The sequence below is a fragment of the Stenella coeruleoalba genome (genome assembly GCF_951394435.1).
Source record: "Stenella coeruleoalba genome assembly, chromosome: 4".
NCBI lineage: Eukaryota > Metazoa > Chordata > Mammalia > Artiodactyla > Delphinidae > Stenella > Stenella coeruleoalba.
In genome coordinates this window covers 19,752,437-19,771,332 of record NC_137149.1, presented here as the reverse complement: position 1 = coordinate 19,771,332, position 18,896 = coordinate 19,752,437, and the positions used below count along the sequence as shown (strand labels likewise).

General features: G+C 39.1%; 1 protein-coding gene across 1 annotated transcript in view; it reads right to left on the bottom strand.

Annotated features, from left to right (window-relative positions):
* Nucleotides 1-18,896, bottom strand: part of ANXA5 (annexin A5) — a 31,591-nt gene that overhangs the window by 11,725 nt on the left and 970 nt on the right. Inside the window, exons 3-6 of the mRNA XM_079919341.1 lie at nt 6,039-6,123; nt 4,638-4,732; nt 3,351-3,464; nt 1,273-1,363 (exon numbers count right to left, since the gene is read on the bottom strand). Of these exons, the coding sequence (XP_079775467.1) occupies nt 1,273-1,363; nt 3,351-3,464; nt 4,638-4,732; nt 6,039-6,123 (385 nt within the window). The remainder of the gene's footprint in view (nt 1-1,272; nt 1,364-3,350; nt 3,465-4,637; nt 4,733-6,038; nt 6,124-18,896) is intronic.

The window sequence follows — 18,896 nt, the reverse complement described above, 5'->3', positions numbered from 1 at the left end:
CACAGTTACTATACCTCTTGTGGCACCCCATCTGTCACCCGGCAGCACAAAGGCTCATTCATCAATGTCAACAACCCCAGAAGGAGATATGTGAATATTATATCAGGTAAAAACTCAAGCGTGGTCACCTGCAGCTGAGATACATGTATCACCTCTGCCTTAGTGGTTGGGTCCTATCCAACTACAAAAAGAGGAGCAGGAAAGAAAGATTCCAGCGCTTCAAAAGGTAATTGTTGGGCTTCCCTGGTGGCGCAGTGGTTGAGAGTCCGCCTGCTGATGCAGGGGACACGGGTTCGTGCCCCGGTCCGGAAAGATCCCACATGCCGTGGAGCAGGCTGGGCCTGTGAGCCATGGCCGCTGGGCCTGCGCGTCCGGAGCCTGTGCTCCGCAACGGGAGAGCCCACAACAGTGAGAGGCCCGCGTACCGCAAAAAAAAAAAAAAAAAAAAAAAAAAAAAAAGGTAATTGTTTAGTGGCCATAAATTTCACACCATTCTAACTTGCTGGGTTACAGGGTCATTTCTAAGATTAACCAACTAATGCCAAGATAGGGACCCATTTTCCTAGCTGCAAGCACTAGGCTTGGAGGTCTGTTGACTGAGCTGACCATCTGGACAGTCTGATCCTCCTAAGTCACGCAGAGGGCAGAGTCTTTTACAGAAAATCTGATGAGAAAAGAACTCCCTACTTTTGCTTTTTATTACATTTTCTTGGTTCCATTAACAGGATATGCTTCAGATTGAAATATAGGGTTTTTTTCACACACAAAAAATTTAAAAATGCAAAAGAAAAGACACCAAAGTCAAAATGCAGAGTAGTCAAGCACCCCCCTTAGCTAGAATGACATACATTTACTCAGACATTATCGACTCTGATTTGGACAAGGTTTCTTTTCCTTTTTAGTAATTCTTAACTTCTACCAACATAAAACTGAAATTTTTAAGGAAGAAAAACCACTTACATCTTAAATGTAAAGTGAAAGAGACAACCTGTATATCCCAACACTGACTGTAAATCCTATATGAAAATAAGTCCCATCCTCAACAGAAGTTTCTTACAAATACTAAAGTAGTTATAGGTATAGAAAAAGGCAGTCTCTTCCCTACTGAAAGAGAAACTAGCTTGAATGGTTGCTTATTTGTTTACTCATTCCTTCACTCATCCAGAAATCACGTATGGCCTGCCCTCCCATAACTCCAAAGAACTCCATTCCCTTTAGAGAAATGACAAAGTGACAGCGGAAGTGAAGGGAGATGTAATTCGAAACAGTTACCTTCTTCATAAACTTGCTTTATGGCTCTCAGTTCTTCAGGTGTCCTTGAAGCAATAATTTCTGTCAGGACTTTTTCATTTGTCCCAGCTCCCTGTTTGGAGATTTATTTTTAAAAGAAAAAAACATGTTAATAAGATTAAAAAGAAAGTGATTTTCCCAGAACAGATGTTACCCCAACTGCATAAATATATATATATTATCCAACATAACGTTCACTTTCTATATGAGTTCTATTAGTTATAGAAATACGAAATTTCAAATTAGTTTTCTTTCCAAAGACAATTTTATCCTTTTTTGCCTAATGAAAAAAATGTTGATTGTATGAATGTGTCTACATATATGACATATAACAGATTACATAAATTTGTAATTTTATCAGTTTAATTCTAAATAGTTTTAAAGGGAAACATTTTGATGAAACAGGAAATTAAAAAAAGGCTGAAATAGTAAAAATGAAAACTTCACATAAATTTACATGGAAGAACACTGATACTTAAACAATATGTACCTCAAAACATAAACAACCCTGCTCTCAAATTAAGTTCTCTATGGATCACAGGGAAATTCTGCAACACAGGTAAAAATAAATATAGCACGGCTTGGTTATTAGGAATCAGTTATTGGATCAGCATAAAGGAATTGGGACTTGCTTTCTGGATTTTTAAAGAATAATTGTAGTTGGTTTTCCTTTTTCTGATTATACGTCATATCTACACTACTAAATTAGAAGATACAAGCAATGACATAGCTGAACTTAATTTTAAAAGATAGCATATTTAAGCCTTAATTTCCTTATATTTCTGTTGCTTTACCAAAAAATCAAACACTGAAAGAACTAGGTTTATGCTCGGGCAGAATTTTAGCCACTGCTAATATTTCAGAAGGCTGCAAAAATGCCCATTTCCAATAACCTAAGATTTTATTTATTCCAAAGAATCACTGTAGGAAAATGAAGACGCACAGAAAGGTTCCTAACTTGACAAACCCTCTCCTCCCTCCACCTGAGCTACATCATCTCCTTGTTGTTAATTTCAGTTTGTCCATTCAAAACCTAACTACTAGTGACTGAGTTATTCCCTGTCCCATAAGTCTAAACAAATGATTCAATGTAATCACATTTATACAACATTGCAAACACCAGGCAAGGGAATATACATTTAGTTACTTGCTACAATGAAATTATATCAAGTTTACCAGCTGCTTCATTTTAGTATTTAGAAGTACAGGAAAGAAGGAAAGGGTATTAGAAAATCTTTCTTATCTCAAAATTCTCTCCAAAGCTTCATCTTTTATGCTAAAACCATTAACAATATTATTGTTCCCTAATCAGGCAAATTTCTAAACTAAAAGATAAAATACCTAATCTGTAACATTTTAAAAACATATCTCAGGGCTTCCCTAGTGGCGCAGTGGTTGAGAGTCCGCCTGCCGATGCAGGGGACTCAGGTTCGTGCCCCGGTCCAGGAAGATTCCACATGCCACAGAGCGGCTGGGCCCGTGAGCCATGGCCGCCGAGCCTGCACGTCCGGAGACTGTGCTCCGCAACGGGAGAGGCCACAACTGTGAGAGGCCCGCGTACCGCCAAAAAAAAAAACCAAAAAAAAACCACAAACAAAAAAAACATATCTCAAAATTAGAAAACAAGCATGAAAATAAAGTACAAAAGGCTGTAAAATACACTAAAATTTTAAAAACCCACTACTACTGAGTTAACTATACAAAAAGACTAAATGACACACTTGTCATTTCCTCTCTCCTTTTCTTATTGCCTCCTACGCAGTTTTGTCCTTCAAGAAACCCTCAGTGAAATAATTCAATTTGTTTTAATATAAAAATACCATAACCTGCTGTATAAAAAAAATTAAATAAAATTAAAAAAAAAGAAATAGTTGTTGAAACAGCTAATTGTCATGTTAATGACTGTAATAGACTGATGTGATGATTTATATGTTCCAAAAAAAATAAAAAATAAATAAAATAAAAATAAATAAATAAAAATAAAAATACCATAAAGTAATTACCAACACAAAATAATATTATACACATGACAGGAATATTCCTCGCACTCATCCTTTCACCTTAAGAGCATGCTTCAGTTCATAGGCATCGTAAAGCCGAGACGGTTTCATCAGAGCCACAATTAATTTTTCAAATTTTCCAGTCAGTTCTGATTTCAGGTCATCCAGAAGGTCCTAACTCACAGAAAATATAAATTGGTTAACCATGCAGAAATTTTAAGGAGGTTCTTCTTAAATATGAACGATAGCCCTTTGCTCTAATGAATTCTTTACATTGCTATCTCCAAGTAGAAGACACATGAGCTAAACAACACCCTGTGGCTTTTAATAATGTACTTTTGACATCTGACCTTAAGCTAAAGCAAAGCCACTCATGTGTCAAGGTACTTGTTTTTAAGATGTTTTTCTTAATCTCAGAGTTTTTAAAAAATGAATGCTTTTTATAAAAAATATTTATTTTAAGATATTTTAAAATAAGCCTAAAATATTTTAAAAATACTCTTCTGAGAAACATGTCTATCTCAAAAAAATAATTTCCCCAAAATATCATAATGCATTTTTACAAAGGACAAAATTTGGCCTATCATACCTAAACAAAACAATGTTTTCTTTTCTCTCCATATCTAGTAATATTCTAATACATACATAATAGATTATGTTCATTACTATGCCCCTGACTACTGCAGGACAGCTGCTATTACGGGGAACTTGCATAATTATAAAGATAAAAGCAGTATTTCTCATCCATTTCAGTTTCAGCACACAGGCAACTAGAATTTGTGTTTAAAATACATGCTTTTTTTTTTTCTTTGCATTTGTTTCTCGAAATAATGAACAAAAATTTTCAGAATAAAACTACATTTAAGTTTTTTATGTCTGTACTAATTCATTTAGTGACAAATTTAATTTTTACTTTGAATTGTTAATCAAATAAGAACATTTAAATCAATGAATTAAAAACTCATTTATTAAAATATCACTCCAAAAGGAACCAAGTGTGACTGTGTCAGAGCAAAACATATTGCAGTACAGGTTTACACCTGGAAAATAATACAACAATCCTGAGTGGGAAACACAGAAGGAAAGAAGGGCAGTTATCCCCATTGGGATCTTTCAGCACCTATACAGTGTCAAGTGAGGAAAAACAATCATATGAGGATAAGTTGAGTGAGCATTTTAACCAACAGCTGATAACTAAGAAACAAACTAGAAAAGAAAAAACGAGGAATAGGAAAGTCAGAATCATAAGATTAATGATATTTACAAAAGAATATTAGTAGATTTCAAACTAGTCTTAAAAGAGAAAGCTGCTCTCACATTCCACCTTGGGATGAAGTACAGTCTTACCCGGCCAAATAGAGTTTTAAAAGCCATAGCGATCTCCTGGCGCTGAGCATTACTGCGGGATGTCAGCAGAGTCAGGATGCTCTCCTCATCGGTGCCTGCAATTATGTTCCAACCATTACATCCAGGCTCCCACATGCCCCTTCTCTCAATAACCTTTGTAACCAGCTCCCCAGTCACTTTAATTCCTTGCCTCATAAAATATATTTTATTAAATAATTTATTAAACTATAAAATTTACAATATCAAAATGTTATTGTTTCCAACAATACGTACTACCCCTACACATTGTGAAGGAGACGCAAAAATTCTCCTGACTTTTTAAAAACTGAGTGCACCTAGCTTTTCTTGCAACAAATAATTACTCAAATAACAGCTCTTCACAAGGCATGATGTGTTGGGTGTTCCAGGGGGTTGAGAAAGGAGAAAAGATATAGACCCTGGTTTCAAGTTATGAACAATTTAGGGTAAAAAATACAAATTTTTTTTGTGTGAGGTAAGGCAGAATGTGACAAGGGCCTCAGGAGAGGTCCAGGTGTTAAATGGGGTTCAGAGGAGGTTCTCGTAGCTGAAAGGCAGCGGAAGACAGTTTTGGGAAAAGCTTCATGGAGAAGGTGACACCCACCCAAAACAGTCTTGAAGGATGAAAAGATTTTGACAGGCAGTGATGTAAGGAAGAAAGACAGGCTTTTAGAATCCAGGAAAAGCTCAACAGTAGGAAAATACAGAGCTTTCCTGAGTAGCAGATCACCTGGCATGGATGGATCAGAGGACACATCAGGCAGTAATGTGCGCTGAGACCGACAAGGTGGGCTGGAATACCAGGGAAGGCCTTACAAGGCCAGAAAGCCTGCACCCGATCCTGCTACAACAGGAAATCTCACAAGATGTTCAGAATGGAGAGTGATGGGGTCAGAGCCAAGTTTGAGGAAGATGAATCCCTTCACATGGACACTGGTACAGAAGGAGCCTGAGGACAGGAGGATTAATTATATGTGGAAGTCCTCAAGAAGAGAGGTTTTTAAACTGCAAAAAAGGAAAGCTGAGAAAGTGAAGACAGTGGGATGTAAGAAACTGATAGAACTGGATATCTGATTGGACACTGAGAGCAAAAGGCTGCACAGCTGATCACCCTCAGGAATGTCTGTTTATCTACTCAGTCAGCTACCGTATGGGTAAAGCTGAAAAGCTAAAAAAACAAAGAGGCTGAATTTAACTCCTGTTTGGTTCTAGAGACTAAATACTAGGGGTGGTCAGTCATTTTTTTTGTTCCTTTAATGTTTCTCTCTATATATGTTCAGCTCAAAATATTTTAAAGTTAATCTTACTGTAAAACAATGACTTTTTTGTTCAGAAAAACAAATGTCACATTTTTTTTTAGAACAAAAAGAAGGCTGAATTTACCCAGGCCTTTCATGGCCTTCCGAAGAGTTTCTGCATCGGCCCGCTCATCAAATCCAGGGAAGTCAGTCACAGTGCCTCTGAGCGCCTGACACAGGGAAAACAGCAATATTATTCACAGCATGACTACTACGATAAACATAAACAGTAAGCTGCTTGCTCTGTTTCATGTTCAGACTTTACATAAACTTATCATTTGATAAGATATATCAACATAACCCCATCTGAAATGGGAAACAGACCATTACAATGTGGATTAGCAGTGCACCAATTCAGTGCACGAGCTCTCCTGGCCCACCTGCGATACCATTAGCGGGAAGGCTGGCTTCCAAGGCCCTCTTCCTTCAGGCATCGCCCCAGTGATCAAGCTCCACCAGCACCTCCTGGTTCACGGAGGGCACTTCCTCGCAGGCTTCATTCCCGTTAAGCCTCTCGCCACTTTGATCTGGGAGCATGCTGAGCCTGTATTAAAACTTGAGGCCTTTTGTGGCACATATATACAACGGAATATTACTCAGCCATAAAAAGAAACAAAATTGAGTTATTTGTAGTGAGGTGGATGGACCTAGAGTCTGTCATACAGAGTGAAGTAAGTCAGAAAGAGAAAAACAAATACGGTATGCTAACACATATATATGGAATCTTAAAAAAAAAAAAAAAGTGGTCATGAAGAACCAAGGGGCAAGACGGGAATAAAGATGCAGACCTACTAGAGAATGGACTTCAGGATACAGAGAGGGGGAAGGGTAAGCTGGGACGAAGTGAGAGAGTGGCATGGACATATATACACTACCAAACATAAAATAGATAGCTAGTGGGAAGCAGCCGCATAGCACAGGGAGATCAGCTCGGTGCTTTGTGACCACCTAGAGGGGTGGGATAGGGAGGGTGGGAGGGAGGGAGACGCAAGAGGGAGGAGATATGGGGATATATGTATATGTATAGCTGACTCACTTTGTTATAAAGCAGAAACTAACACACCATTGTAAAGCAATTATGCTCCAATAAAGATGTTAAAAAAAAAAAAACTTGAGGCCTTACCCTAGGCACTGAACTCTAAGCAATGCTCTTAATAAATCTAGTCCTGTTTCCTTATACTTATTTAGGGATTTTAAGATAACCTGGCAAAACCTGAAAAGATTTTCAGTAGTTCATGTGCCAGAAGAATACAAATTTCTGAATTTAGAACTTTTCAAGATATATTAGAAGATACTGTTTGTAAGAGTTCTTATTTTATGTTATCATATCTAGTACTTTTAATCATCCAAATATTTTAAAACCTCCAAAAACTGTTTGTAATATCAATAGATCTTTAGAATCAGAAAGCTTTATTAATACTGAGCCATAAATTTTTATCTTATGATAAAGGGAGGCTCCCAGGATTTATTTTTACCAATAAATGTTCCTGAAGTACCTCACAACTCCTGTCAAGGTTCCATCCAAAACTGAGAAATAAACAGCTATAAGGGTTGGGGACTGAGAAGACTTGTCTGGTTTACGATCACTTCTGTTTTATTATGAATGCAAGGAAGCACGATCACCTACAAGGAAAAAAATTTCTCTTCCACCTTAACATCCAACTGCTGCATTTGCCTACAGTATCTTAACACCAACCACATTAAAAAAAAAAAAAAAAAAAAAAAAGACAACAGAGAGACATATCCATGGGGAAGAACTTGCATGGGACAAAGCACCAGAGGTCAGCTCTGAGACCTCTCTTCAGTGGCACTGCATTCCGCCTCCTGAAAAAGTAGCACTCAGGGCTCCAGGAGACAGACTCTCTCCTTGACCAAACTTCAGACAGGCTCCTCAGAGCACACTTTTTGACTAGGACTGGTCTCTAGGCTGCCAAGCCCAGTTGTAGCACGAATCCTGCTAAAGTCAGTTTACAGAGAATCCCGCAAACCTTAATATCTGTTCAAGTTCCTCATCCTCCATCTTTGATGTATAAATCCATGGGCTGCCTTAAGCAAGAATCCTATTAGGCCAGTTCAGCAAGAATCCCTCTACCCTTAATGTCTCCTCTTAGTAACTTTCCATCCACTGACCCCCTTCATCCTGCTCACTGGTTGTAAGTTCCCAGCTGCCTTTGCTATACTTGGACTTGAACCCAATCTCTTCTCTTCCATTGCAATAGGCATGACCTTTACTGCAGTAGTTTTGAAAGTCTTCTTTACCATTTAACAAGTACGAGAATAATTTTTTCTTTAACAATAGTCTCCTCTTGTTCAAGGAAAGAAGAAAGACTCTTCTTTCCTCTGAACAGAGTCAGCCTTGAGAGAACCTACAGGAAAACCTTAGTGTTGTAATTATGTGGCCAAAAGCATACAATCCAAGAAAAGAGGTGTTTTTTCCCAGTTCCATCTCCCAGCCCCAGAGTGTTGACTGGTAGCAGCTTTCATCCCCTCAAGCCACCCCCCCCACACGCCCACAGCCAAACAAAAGACTGTGGTCAAGTAGGAAAAGGAGGGGCAGGGAAGCCTCACTTATCTCATGGGGAGGTCATGAAACTAAGCCAGAGCTCTTCATTCTACTAAGTGGGAAAATGCGATACTGTGATTTATAATAAGAAACATATATATTTGGTCTTTGTCCCCATTTCCTGCACAGACCTCCTAAAACCCTTGGAATTCCCAGATGATAAGAGTGATAAATTTCATAATGATAAGAGCTTGATATTCATAGCAAACCCCCTTCAATCACACCTGACTTTGTTAATGAGGTGACTTTTGGGAAGCATCTAAGGATGGGGGTTTGGGGGCTGCTTGCCCGGGGAAACAACCATGTGATGAGAGGGTTGGAACTTTCAGTCCCACACCCACAACCCCACCTCAGGGAAGAGAGAGGGGCTGGAGATCGAGTTCAATCACCAATGGCCAATGATTTAATCAATCATGCCTATGTAATGAAGCCTCCATAAAATCCAAAAGGACACGGTTTGAAGAGCTTCCAGGCTGGTGAACACATGGCGTTGTAGGGACAGTGGCTCACTCGGAGTGGGCCCCGAAGCTCCCTGCCCCTTCCCACACACCTTGCCCTACGCATCTCTTCCATCTGGCTGATCCTGAGTTGTGTCCTTTTATAATAAACCAGTGATCTAGTAAGTAAAATGTTTCTCTGAGTTCTGTGAGCCAATGATGGGGTCACTGGAAACTCCGATCTGTAGCCAGTCAGTCAGAATCAGAGGTGACAATCTGGCCTTGCAACTGGCGTCTGAAATGGGGGTGGGAGTATGAAGAGGGGTGGTCTTGCAGAACTGAGCCCTCAACCTGTGGGCTGAGCTGATGCTATCTGCAGCAGACAATGGCAGAACTGAGTTGAATAGCAAGACACCCATCTGGTACAGAACTGCTTGTTGGTGTGTGGAAACCACACTCCACATTAGAAGTGGGTTCAGAACCCTTTGAGAAATCCACCCAAAGCCAGGCTAGTCTCCATTTCCACCCTATCTAAAAAGCACAGATGCAATAAGGGCCAATAAACTCCCTGCCATTTGTTCTATAGCTTGACCATAGGAAAGTGAATGGTTGAATACCGGCAGCTTCAAATGGCTCAACATAATTAAAAGGAGCAATAGGTTGGGAGAGAAGCTGGTAAGATTTGAGGAGATGGCCCTTCAAAATTGGTATGGGTTAGGAAAGTTATTTCTCTCAAGGCAAACTGCAGTTCCTCTCTGTTTAGTAAGACCACTTCAGATTGATGAGGAAGACACCATCAGTATCATCATAAACATGAACAAATACCATGGGTTCTCTCACTGTGAGAACTTGAATGATTTAGCTCACCTGTCTGCTTATCTATTCACTCAACAGCCATTTTCTGAATGCCTTCCACTGCCAAGTATTGTACTAATCACTAGGAAAAAGTCAAGATCTCTGAAGTCAGGAGAAAATGATAGGCATGTAAGTAATCAAGCGTAGTAGAGTATACACACACAGAGGTTTCCTCAGGGTAATATGAGCACATAAAGGAGGGACTGAGACAGGAGGAGTGGAAAGAAAAGAAATCAGAGAAACTTCCCCAAAATGTCTTGAAAGTTGCCTGTAATTTTGCCAGGCTGGCTCAGCAAAGTAGAAAAGGGCAGGCAGCGATTTCAGTACAGATTAAAAACATGGAAGAAGGAAACAATGTGGTGCTTTGGACAAAGGGTTAAGTATTTCAACAGACTAGAGCAAGCAGTAAGATTGGATAGAAAAACAAGGGAAAGGTCACAGTGGGGAGCGAGGACAGCTGGAAGCCAGGCTGAGAAGAGCAGCCTTCACCCCGCTGGCAAAGGAAGCCCTTGGAGGGCGTTTAAGCAAGCAGGCAAGGAACAAGGTCGACTCTGCACAGCAATATCACTAGGGCAGCAGTGGAGACAAAAGGACAGAACTGTGCACGTGTGGAGACAGAAAGACTGTTTTAAAAACTACTAAACATAAGAAGGATAAAAAGGACCTGATCTAAGTCAGGAGCAGTGGAAATGGAAAGGAAAAGGCAGACAGGAACAGGGCCAAGGCAGAAGGAAACCACTGAGGATGATTCATTTTTTGGATAAGGAACAGGGTGGCTGGTTTTGCACTTCTCCACATACTGAAAGAGAAGCAGGCTTGTCAGTTACTGGGGCACATAAGTGATAACTAGAGCTGTGGGAGGAGGCTTCACGAAAGGCAATATTAATGGAATGGAAAGAAGAGCTGGAGGAGGGAAGGTCACCTACAATCGGAATGGCAGCTAATATCTGCTAAGGGCGGCAATGAGCTCAGAGCTTCACATGGACCACCTCAGTGAAACCCCATTTTCCAGATAAAGAAACACACTGGCTTAGAAAGGTTTGGCGAATCACCCAGGTAACCCAAGCAAGTAGCAGAGCCGGCACCTGAACACAGGCCATGGGACTGTGGGCTCTTAACTGTGGGCTCTACACAGCCTCCCAAAGGCAAAAAGAAAATCCAAAGAAGGTGATGGAATGGAAGACAAAGGAGAAAAATATTCCAAGGAAAGGAAGAACAGGCAGTGCCCGAACCATAGGGCAGTCAAGTAAGCGGGAAGATGGAAAAGGGTCCACTGGATTTGGCAACTAGGAGGTCTTTGGTGGCGGTAAAAGCCTGATTGGAGGACACTAAAGAGTGAATTGAGAGGCAGAGCATCTCTGTGAACTCCCATTTTACAAACAGGCTTTTTTTTTTTAAATACGTAAAAGAAAACACACACTTTAAAAATATTTTCCAGCTTATAGGCTCTGAAGAAGTTTCTAGTAGATAGAGAAACAGCGAAAAGGTTAAGAACAGAGAAGACAGGAGGAATTTGCCTTAAAGAGAAGAGACATCTGACCCCTGAGCCTGAAGGAAATGAGGTGAACAATGGAAAGAAGAGAAGTATCCTTGAGTCTCAGTTACTGTGAAGAAGACATAACTGCTGATTGTATTTTTGAGAGCTTTCTAAAGATTGGGAAACATTCTTGCTACATTTCCATTTGATCAGTCATTGTGAAAGCTAGCAAAGCCACGTAGCGGTAGTAAGGGAGCAGATGTGAATCGCAGGACGTGACTCACACAGAGCGAACCCTTGTTTGGACATCCTGTCCAAGCTCCATCCCCACCCACTCAAAACCATCTACACTGGGCAAATGGGACTCTACATGACTCACAGAGAGGGCTTCCCCTGCTTCCCATCTTTGCCACTGGCCTCAAGGCGTTCAACAAGTACACCTTCCCCAGATGAATTCCAACTGTAAGTAGCTACTGTTCCCTTCACCCAGCCTCAGTTCACCCTCATTTACCTCAATCCTCTGCCACCAGAGCCGTACCAAGGGAATTATTATATATGCTCAGACAGTACGTGGCCAAAACATATAATTCGGTCTGTTAACTCTCAACTTCAAAATTATCCATTCTTTTGGCTCTATAATTTTGTTGGCTTTTTTCACTTGTTTGCTTTAAATGAAAAAGTTCTTTGCCTGCAAAGACTAGTTATGCCAAAATAAAACGAATAAAATTAAACCAAAACACAAGTGAAGAGCTGCTTTTCTAGACACAGGAAAATAATACAGAAATAACACTTCAAATTTAAAGATGCGAAAACATCACCTGGTCTGGAACATTTTAAGAGGAGAAATAAACCATCTTTAAATTTGTCATCCAGTTCAATAAAATCAACACCTAAACAGCTACCCACCATTCCACATACTACTAACTAAGAGCCAGAAATCATTAAGCAAAACACTACAGCTGAGCAGCTGTACAATGGTTTTTTTTTTTTTAATATTAACATGTAAAGCATTTATTATTGTTATTTTTTTTACATCTTTATTGGAGTATAATTGCTTCACAATGGTGTGTTAGTTTCTGCTTTATAACAAAGTGAGTCAGCTATACATATACATATATCCCCATATCTCCTCCCTCTTGCGTCTCCCTCCCTCCCACCCTCCCTATCCCACCCCTGTAGGTGGTCACAAAGCACCGAGCTGATCTCCCTGTGCTATGCGGCTGCTTCCCACTAGCTATCTATTTTATGTTTGGTAGTGTATATATGTCCATGCCACTCTCTCACTTTGTCCCAGCTTACCCTTCCCCCTCCCCATATCCTCAAGTCCATTCTCTAGTAGGTCTGCGTCTTTATTCCCGTCTTACCCCTAGGTACTTCATGACATTTTTTTTTCCTTAGATTCCATATATATGTGTTAGCGTACGGTATTTGTCTTTCTCTTTCTGACTGACCTAACTCTGTATGACAGACTCTAGGCCCATCCACCTCACTACAAATAACTCAATTTTGTTTCTTTTTATGGCTGAGTAATATTCCATTGTATATATGTGCCACATCTTCTTTATCCATTCATCTGTCGATGGACACTTAGGTTGTTTCCATCTCCTGGCTATTGTAAATAGAGCTGCAATGAACATTGTGGTACACGACTCTTTTTGAATTATGGTTTTCTCAGGGTATATGCCCAGTAGTGGGATTGCTGGGTCATATGGTAGTTCTATTTGTAATTTTTTAAGGAACCTCCATACTGTTCTCCATAGTGGCTGTACCAATTCACATTCCCACCAGCAGTGCAAGAGGGTTCTCCTTTCTCCACACCCTCTCCAGCATTTATTGTTTCTAGATTTTTTGATGATGGCCATAGTACAATGGTTTTTACCTACGGTTCTTCTGAGGCTCAGGTTTCGCAAAGTCTTTCCCCCCCCTCCCCCAAGAAAGGGCTGGGTGGGGAGGCCAAGGGCAGAGTTCTGCCTTCCTTCTCCAGGCAGAGCAGTTCAGGTCTTATCTGACGGACACAATACAGAACAGGCCCATTAATATTTCCTTTGATGATGGGTCCCACTGATCAGCAAAGAAAAAAAAAATTGAAAATCACTGTACTAGGAAAGAAATGAGATGAGCAAGAAAGGAGGAAAAAGCCAGGGAAACACGATTGTGATTTGAGATGCAAAGTAAATTAAATATCAGAAAAAACTAGAACCTCCAAGAGGACCGAGGGGCACAAACACATACCATGAGGCGTCAGAAATAAGATCTCAAGTCCTAATCTTCACTGTTGCTCAATCCCATCAAAAGAGGTGAAAATTATAGTTCAAAGCCTCAAATTCAAACTGGTCTATAACTTTTGCTAACTTTCACATAACTTCCTTTCCCTTTCATCCTCCTTATTTTTGCTTCTTTCCATTTTGTCTAATCATCCAACTACCTCTGACCTCTCAAAGTCAGATGTAAGGAAAAAAAGCATCACTATAAAATAGTTTACATTATGTGCACAGTGGTAGAAAAGTTTTTAGTAACTTAATAAAGGTTTTGTCAACATTATTTAGATTTTTGTTGTGTTTCTTTAATGCTCCTATGGCTACCTCCCTGCTAGTATAAGAATGCCTTCCCTTGGCAAATACTAATAAAGTGGAAAGTTTAACTGTCCGTGAATAATGGTGATACCTTTGAGTCGGTAAAGCGGGCAAATGTATTAACCTCCAAAGGGGCTATTTTACCTAGTTGTTGAATTGGCCATTTTGCACATAGCACGTGAAAAGCTATTTCACTAACCAATTCATTCACATCGATGCTTCAGAAAACAATCAAGTTTACAGATTTCCCATATTAGAGAAGAGTGTGCATCGATTCACAACTTTACTTCCTTTTGCATCTAAATGAGAGACAGAAATCTAATGAACTTGGCTGGTCCTAGACAAAGGGAAGAAATAAGTTAGCTTCAAATCTTTAGTTGTAGGAAGAGACAGATAATACATAATCAAATGGATGACCTATAGAGATGAAAATAGATTTAAAGACCACATACACCCTGCTGTGTACTAGATAGCACCACCTAAATGTTTTATAAAGAACTCAAATTCAACAAATCTACTAACTCTGCTTTTCTCCCACCTCCAACCTGCATTCCTTTCTCAAACCACTCCATCAAGGAAGCCGCTCATCTTTACCTTAACCTGGCCCTTCACCAACTCCCACTCACTCATGCATCCAATTTGCCCACTCTCTCCTACAGTCCCCTCCTATCTAAAGTCCCAGCTACTGCCTAGTTTAAGCCCTTAAGATTCACCGGGATTACAGCAACAGATGCCCAAGTAGTCTTCCAATGTCCCGCTCCCCTCTCCCCTCTTCAACTCCCACACCACCATCCCGCCTCTGCAGCCCCCAGAAGCACAGTATCACATTGGCCCCGGGGCTATCTTTGTTACACACAAATCTGACCATGGCATACCCCAACTAATGACTCTCTGGTAGCTCTGCATTACCTACAAAATGGCTCATATTCTTTAGCTCCGGCTCCCCTTTCCGAGGCAGGGCTCCATCTCCCCAACTGCCTGCAGCTTCATGCCAGCAAGACCAGACTGCCCGCAGCTCCTGGCCCTGCCAAACTCCTTTACACCCCCGAGCGTGTAGTTTTGCTCCTGTTGCCTCTACATATCATGCCTTTCCTCCTTTGTCCCATATGACTAACGTCGGCTAAGTTACCTCAGTTTCCTCTTCTGTGAAACTGAAATAGTAATATTTATTTCCAAAACTGTATTATGAGCACTAAATAATGCATAGAAGGACTTGGCAATGCACCTGTTGTATCAATAAATCTTAGCTCCATTTCCCTTTTTATTTCCCATGTCTAATAATACCTGACACATAGTAGGAACTCAAAAGCTTCAAACATTCATGAATGTATGCATGAATGACAAAGTAAAGAGAACAGTTAGGAACTGGAGTCCAAAGAAAATGATACCAACCGGAATATGTATTCCTTTCAATTAATCAATTGCTTACAGATGTACATATTATACAAACCAATAAACTGAAAGATGGGTCCATAAAACACAAAGAAAAGGTCTTAGGAGCACTAATTTGGTAAACAAACAAACAAACAAAATCAACTGATATATTTGTGAAGTTTTAGAAGAGTATACAGGTTATACAAATAAAATTTATTTCAGAACTGGACCTCAGACTAACTTGCCAACTGTGTCCAAGGGGCACTAGCTCAAGATAAGAGAATTAAGGTTTACTAAACACCAATGAATTGCTCAGCGGCTTGCAAAGCAGCCAAGCAGCTTGTGATGTAGTTCTTTCTCAGCATCCAAAATGAAGACCATAGTCAAGGAATCAGGAACTGAGAAAGACTAACCCAAAGCCATGGGTAAACAGGTAACCTGATCTAAGAACCCCCAAGGGAATCACTACAGAGAGATTTGGCCTGAAAGTGAATGGCATGAAAAGATGCACTCAACCTCCAGTCAACTCCTCTGGAATGAACCTCATCTCAAATTTCCTTATTTATATTGATCCTGCTTGCTCAGGGCCCTTGTAAATGATCATAGTGCAGTGATTTCAAGCCAACCAAAAAAATTTCTCTTCAAATTTTGTACAGTTTAAATATGTATCAGGCTGATAGCTATGATGTTCATGAAGTTTCTAGTCAAAAATTATGTACCCTGCTTTTGCTTCATGACATTCCTGATGCCCTGAATACATTAAATCTTTGTAAACAACACTATAAATTAAACGAGGTTCAGACTGCCCAAAATGTAATTTTTTAAAGTTTCATTATCCTAAAGAAAATTAAAGACATAAAAACCTTAAATTGAATTAAAATGTATTAAATGGATCATTTGTCTATGAAATATAGCCAACTCTTGATTTTTTCAAACCAAAGAACACAGAACTACACAATGTACTTTCAAATACTTAAATAAATTAGAATATCTATGAAATAATTTGGCTGTAGCTAAATACTTAGATTTAAAAAAAAACAAACCTGTGTAAGCAAGTAAAGCTATAGGAGAGAAATAGGTCAGAAGCCTATTTAAGAAATCCAACCCAAAATACTGTAAGTCAGATTAAAGAAATGACCCTAAAACCTAATGAAAAATTCACACTTACATAAACAGAAGTTGATTGTTGAGAGAAAAAAGATGAAGGGATTCAAAAATATTTACTATATATAGATAACTCAGGCAATTTTAACAGCTCTTTGGCTATTCCTTAGTAAATATATTCAACTAGCTTGTACCCAAATTTAACATAGTAGATTTTGTTACTGATCCAATAATCATAATAATTTATTACTCATTTAGCCTTTTATGCTAAAATAACATGGATGCTGTGGTTTCAAACCAGATAAATATAAAACCATTCAAATGAATAGTTTCAAACCTGTAAAAAAAAGTACTGTCCAGGGACTGTTTACATGCAGGTATATCTGTAATTTATATTCTTGTATGTCATGGAGAAGATAGAGTTAACCAGGGTGCTCTGTTTGAGAAAAACTGGGAAGCCTCAGGTTAGACTATTTCTCTCCAAATAACCGTTAACTGGTTGAATCCCACATATTTCAATACTAATGGATAAGAATTAGGACCAGAAGAAGGGCAGAGCTCAAGTAGTGGTACCCAACAAATGCCTCCAACTCTGAATGTATTTACCTAACATGATAAGTCACTTTTTATGTTGTTCCCAATATTTGCCCAGTATTGCCAGGCAGGTTAAGAATCTGCCTGCCAATGCAGAGGACACAGTTCGATCCCTGGTCCGGGAAGATCCCACATGCCGCAGAGCAACTAAGTCCGTGCGCCACAACTACTGAGCCTGTGCTCTAGAGCCCGTGAGCCACAACTACTGAGCCCACATGCCACAACTACTGAAGCCCGCATGCCTAGAGTCCACGCACCGCAATGAAGAGTAGCCCCAGCTCGCTGCAACCAAAGAAAGTGCAGTGCACAGCAACGAAGACCCAACGCAGCCAAAAAATAAATTTAAAAAAATTTTAAAAAAGAGCAGCATTGACATGAAGTACATTCATTACAATATAATGTATAATTTACTTATAAATATATTAATATAAATATTCATAAGAGTGTAAAATATACCTAATAATATTTGTTTACATAAAAAAAGAAACTCCAATGTATCTGTCAAAGATCAATCAAATTTGTAATAAGACAGTCGTGCCCGTGATCTACATATGCGATAATTGATTCCTGGATATCTGCAAACTGTTATCTGCAGGGTGGTCCCAATGTTAAGTAAGAAGAGAAACCACTGGTATGGAAGATGTAGCTCATAAACATGAAGAATCACTTTTGTGGAAGGCTATATTTTCACTTTTCATTAAATAAAAGACATTAATATTTAACAACATATTTTAAATTGCCAGAACGTGCACCTCTAAGACTCAGCCATGATGCCATTACTCTACAGATGGCCAGAGAGTGGAAGCCCATACCGCACGTCAACAAAAGGTACTACCATGGAAACTGTTTGAAACCCAACACTGAAGTACTTCAGCTTACACTGGGGTCCAAAGGAAATTTTAGACAGTAAAAGTGCAATTCCATAATGTAGGCATTCTGCACACCATCAAATGTAAGTATAAAGCCAACAAAACTTCACCTTAATATTAAATATTTAACAAAATGTTTTACTTCCATGGTTTCCAAGGATAACTAATAACAAAGCTAGTGTAAAATTCAACACTATCTTTCTTAATAGTACTTGTAACTTTTATGATAACTAAAAACTGTGGCTTGGATAGAAAACAGTCCTGGTTATATTGTAATAGCGGTCATGTACAAAATTCTATAATACAAGCCACCATTCTCCCAGGTTTTGTATATATAAGGGCTTTTACACTATTTTCATCCTTTGAAATTATCAATGTCCACATTTGGGGAAATGTGTTCACTTATGCTATCTTGGTAGAGTCTACATAATTAAAGGAACTGACTGAAAAACTTCAGAAATCACTGGGTAAATTTACAAAAGAGAAACAGCCAAAAGAGCTAGGATAAAGAGAATTATTCTTTAATGCTTGCGAAATCATCATTTACATCACCACACCAGCATATCAAGATTGGAAAAATAATGCTCAGCAAAGTTAATTCCATATAAAAGTATCCTTTTATATGTTGAAGAATCTAAACCGAAGTTTCCACTTGAAGTAATATGAGACCTGGTTTTTTGTAACACTTCTTAAGTGCAAAAGAGGAAGTAAGAATGGAAGTACTGTATAAATTTAATAAAATTACCAACTCCTCTTAATCCTCCCATCTTGTCTTGGAAAGGATCATGAAACCTTATTCAATTTTGATAAGTCAATCTGATTTTTTTTTAAGTGAACTATACATGAAAGAGGGCATTGTTTGAGTTGAACCACTTGTTTAAAAAAAGTTTCTGGACTCTGACAAGCCAGTTAGATCGATGAGATCTTGTAAAATTAGTTTCGGGGTGGAGCTGTCGTAAGCACCGATATTTTATTCACAAAAGATTGTACAACACGGTCAATTTTTAAAGAGTGCTATATAAATTAAATGATTTTCTCTTCCCTACATTTTTGATAAATGTTAAGAACAGCAAAGAAAGCCGTTATTAGGTAATCAA